Genomic DNA, 4,629 nt, shown 5'->3' with positions numbered 1-4,629 from the left:
GCTTTGTGGTTTGAAACTAAGCTGCATAACCCAACAGGCATGCCTATTGGAATACTCATTCAAAGCAATTTGATGCAATTCAAAAAAAAAACAAGGAAATCTGTTAAGAAGTACCTCATCTGAAGCACTACCAGTGTTGGTCAAAGGAGGTGAGATGGGACCATTTGGATTGAACTGTTGAATGTTGCCAGCTGTTGAAAAGTGTTGGTTTCTTGGTTTCTTTGGTGGACAGATCACAGACTGCAAAGATCTTTCATTTTCAAGCTAAAATGAAATGCGCAAAAGGAATGAAAATTTATGATGACATCAATAAACAAAGGTAATAAGTTTATAGGAACTGTTAGTGCAGCATTCATAGAATTTCTCAGACAATAGAGATAACTACTGAATGTGAGATAAAAATGAAAAGAAAAATATTTATGAATGTAACCTAATGAGCTTTAAGGATAACTGCTTTGTTTTAGTTTCATAGTGTTAAGCAAGCAAAAGACTACTGATAACCTGTCCATCTCATAATAGGAAGAGCTAATCAGATGGGGTGGCCATGCCTCATAGAAGCATATACTTTCAAATGTACTCACATAAAACACAAGACACTTGAAGTTGAATTGAACTGAAATTGAGATTTACAAGGCAGTAGTTCTGAATAAATCAGTGGAGAGTTTAGGTAGCTTCAATAGAGGAATATGAACCAGTGCCTCACATTCTGATCAGTCAACACCTACAGTAATAACTGGTGATAAATATATCATGTCTAGTGAAAGGAACTAAATGTTCTGTATATTTTGATATTGCCATTTCTTTTCTGACTGGACCGGCAGGGGAGGGTGAGACACAGCTGAGTTAAAACTAACTAAACATTTGTTGATTATACTGTGACCTTGTAATGACCTGTACCTCGCCATGGTTCTTATCCACAGCTGGATGGACCAAAATCAAGCAAAGTTAAAGTGCCTTTGTCAAGAATAAAGTTTAGTGCAAGTATGAGATACAAAGTAGGAAGGCAATTGGTTTTGCAACAAATCCCAGCTGGCTCTGACCACTGTGGCAAAAGTTCCTAACACACACACACACACACACACACACACACACACACAAAAAAAAAAGAAGTGAACAAAGTATAAAAAAGAAATACATTAAAAAAGAACATCCTGTGTCTCTTCAAGACTCAAGTGGGAAATGTAAATGGTTGGGGGGGGGGGCTCACCTTTGATGGTACGTTGCTTTCTCCTCTGTGTTGAAAGGAGGCACTTCTGTTTCTTAAGCCTCTTCTGATCGTATTGCTGTAGTTATTGTTGTTGTTGTTGACAAAAACATGTTGGTTGTTGTTGTTGTTGTTGTTGATGTCCCCCTCATCACTACTGCACTCAGTGCTTCTTCTAGAGTCATGTCTCATCATATTTTGGTGATTAGTTTTAATAACATTGCCGACATTGGTGTTGGTGGTGGTGGTAGTGGTAGTAGTAGTAGTAGCAATAGAAGCTGCAGTTATGGTTGCAATGGGGGAAGTTGTGGTAGCAGTAATGGCAGTGGTGGTGATGGTATTGACGTTGCTGTTATTATTGGTGTTACAATGCATCTGTTCGTTGATGGTCAATAACTGGTCATTGAGGCGGTTGCCTGGATTCTTCTGCCACGAGTTGTTACTGTTGGATGCCCTGAGTCCGACCTGGAGTGACTGATGCATGTGAGACTTAATGATCAACTGACAATAGTGCAGCTGTTTGTTACTGGCGTAATCCCATGCAGTTGCCTGGAACTGGTCACGAACTTCAATGTTGGCTGCAACAGAAATAATACATTTCAAGTTTTCAGTTTTTTGGAAAAAAGAAACCTTCAAAGACACACATTCTGTGAATGTCTTTCAGACTGTAATTATTTTCCATTTATAATTCATAAAATGTTCACTTTCGTTTGATTTATTTATCTCACGTTATGTTATACTGACAGTTTCTAACAGGAATGAAATGCCACTGAACATGATTACCAAAAACTAGAAATTTCAAGATCTTTGTAATAAGCAAAAAAACAAAAAAAAAAAAAAAAAAAAAAAAAAAAAAAACAAATTCCCATTCTATGCATCATCTTCTTTGTTCCTGTATTTAAAATTATTTCAAACTTTTAATCCTTATTTAGAGATGTGGCATAGGCACGGTTATATGGCAAGAAGTTTACTTCCCAATTAACGTTCTGGATTCAGTCTCACTGTATAACACCTTCTGCTATTGCCCTAAGTCAACCAAGCTACCAGTGGATTTAGTAGATGAAAACTAAAAGAAGCCTGTCATACATACATACATGCACACATAAGATCTATGTCCAGTGATATCATTTAACTCACCTCCATTTTCTAAGAGAAAATTCAAGACATTGCCATGTCCACCGAGGGTGGCCAAATGCAATGCTGTCCTTTTGCAGTTATCTTGGTCATGGACAACACTCTGACCTGCTAACTCAACAATCAACTTGCATGCTGGGTAAGAACCTGAATAATAACAGAAGTAGATAATTAAATAAGACATTTTAAGCAAAAATCAAATTAAAATTTGTGCCCAAGAAATATATATACCATTGCTAATAATAATAATAATAATAATAATAATAATAAATTATATATATATATATATATATATATACACACGCACACATGTATCATCATCATCATCATCATCATCATCATCATTGTTTAACATCTGCTTTCCATGCAGGCATGGAATGGATGGTTTGACTGAGTACTAGCAAGCTGGGAGGCTGCACCAAGCTCCAATCTGATTTGGCAAGGTTTCAATAGCTGGATGCCCTTCCTAACATCAACCACTCCAAGAGTATAGAGGGTACTTTTTACGTGCCACTGGCACAGGAGCCAGTCAGGTGGTACTGGCATCGGCCATGTTTGAATGATGCATTTTACATGCCACTAGCACAGGTGGCACTGGCATCAGTCGTATGTATGCATATATATATTATTTTTAATGGTGAAAGATAGTGTTGAGAGCCTGTGTATTTGTGGCCACCATGTTGTGAGTTTTGGCTGGCTGCATGTATTATAAATAAAGGCAACTCACAAACGTCCAACCATATTTTATTGATAGAAAACTGTGTATAAATTATCATAGATTCACTGGTTAGCAGAATAATAAGTAGGAATAGATTTACTGTGTTAACTTAGACATTAGCAATCTGGAAGAGAAATGCAGATACAATAATCATTGCACATTGTAGAAGCTTGGAGAAGAGAACCACAATGTGTCTTGTTTGAAGGATAACAATGTGCTCCACTGTGACCTGTCTTGCCTGAAGACTAACTGCAGTCTGCCGTGATTTCAGCACCAAACTGTTTAACTAGGGTAAAAGGGCTGGTTGCTTTTTTCATGAATGAGATGAAACAGTAGTGGTGTATACTCATGATCGCAAACTGATAATTTTGCAGTCGGGTCTCAAATCCCTATACTATAAATAACTGCATGTAGAATATTGGGTTTAAAAAACCCCTTGGCTGGAAATAGAAGTGGGTGAGGGCTGGTGCCAGGAGTGACATCTAGCCATAGAAAATCTGCCTCAATAAATTGCATCTGATCCATGCGAACATAGAAAAGGGAGGTTAAATGAAAATGATAACTAGATGTATGTATAAAGAAGATTCTTGCATACACACATATATATATATATTGATATGTATGTATATAATATATATATGTGTGCATGTGCATGTGTGCGTGTGCATGTGTGCATGTGTGTGTGTGTGTGTGTGTGTGTGTGTGTGTGTTTGTATACACACACACATACAGGTTTTTTTTGGATAGTTATCATTAATTGCAAAATGAAAGGTAAAAAGAAGTGGTAGCCCCTTGCTCAACTTTCTTCCTTATTTTAGAGGAACAGGAGACACTGGAAGTGGTTCTCTACAACCAGCTCACAACAAAATGTAACAAACAGGGGTAGATAGATAGATAGATAGAGAGAGAGAGAGAGAGAGAGAGAAAGAGAGAATTAAAATAAGAAAGATGATGGTGGTATCTGTGTCAATGACACAAGTGAAAACTGAATGAAAAAAGACATGATGACAGCAAAACACTGACGGCGAACAGACGTCAGCAGTGACATCATCATTAACAACAACAACAACAACAAAAACAAATAATAAAAACAATGATAGTCTATTAAACTATAAACAACACATGGAGCGAGCATCTCATCTCTGTCTTATACTGGAGATGACATCTAGAGATTGGCAATAAATCAATAAGTTGATTATTGATTTTTCGTTGCAGACTTCTGCCTATATTTCCCTCCTTCGGTGATTTCCTGTCATGGTATACAAGCTGGGTAGAGCTAACAGCTTGCACTCTCACATACTTGCAAGAACTGGCTAAGATGTAATTAGAATTTCACTCGACTATCCTAGGAAGATGGTAAACAGACCGAAAGAATTGCTGTTTGGGAGGTGGGGGGGGGTAGAATTGCTGATTCTTGGACAGTTGTCACTGCTAGATTTGGTCTATACAATACTGTTCATGTATGTATAGTCTGATGTGAATATATATTTATGTACGTATATGTGTGTATATATATGTATGTATATAATATATATATATTTATATATATATATATATATATATATATATATAT

At 36.8% G+C, this 4,629-nt stretch overlaps 1 protein-coding gene across 3 annotated transcripts in view; it reads right to left on the bottom strand.

The window, feature by feature from the left end:
- The window catches only part of LOC106871370 (probable cyclin-dependent serine/threonine-protein kinase DDB_G0292550), a 92,334-nt gene that overhangs the window by 28,936 nt on the left and 58,769 nt on the right, over window positions 1–4,629 (bottom strand). For all 3 annotated transcript variants that reach the window (XM_052976725.1, XM_052976728.1, XM_052976727.1), the window contains 3 exons: window positions 2,342–2,485; window positions 1,208–1,782; window positions 115–264 (listed from right to left, as the gene is read on the bottom strand). In XM_052976725.1, coding sequence (XP_052832685.1) covers window positions 115–264; window positions 1,208–1,782; window positions 2,342–2,485 — 869 coding nt within the window. The remainder of the gene's footprint in view (window positions 1–114; window positions 265–1,207; window positions 1,783–2,341; window positions 2,486–4,629) is intronic.

The sequence above is a fragment of the Octopus bimaculoides genome, chromosome 25, assembly GCF_001194135.2.
Source record: "Octopus bimaculoides isolate UCB-OBI-ISO-001 chromosome 25, ASM119413v2, whole genome shotgun sequence".
NCBI classification, from domain to species: Eukaryota; Metazoa; Mollusca; class Cephalopoda; order Octopoda; family Octopodidae; genus Octopus; species Octopus bimaculoides.
This window is presented reverse-complemented; position numbering and strand designations above follow the sequence as displayed.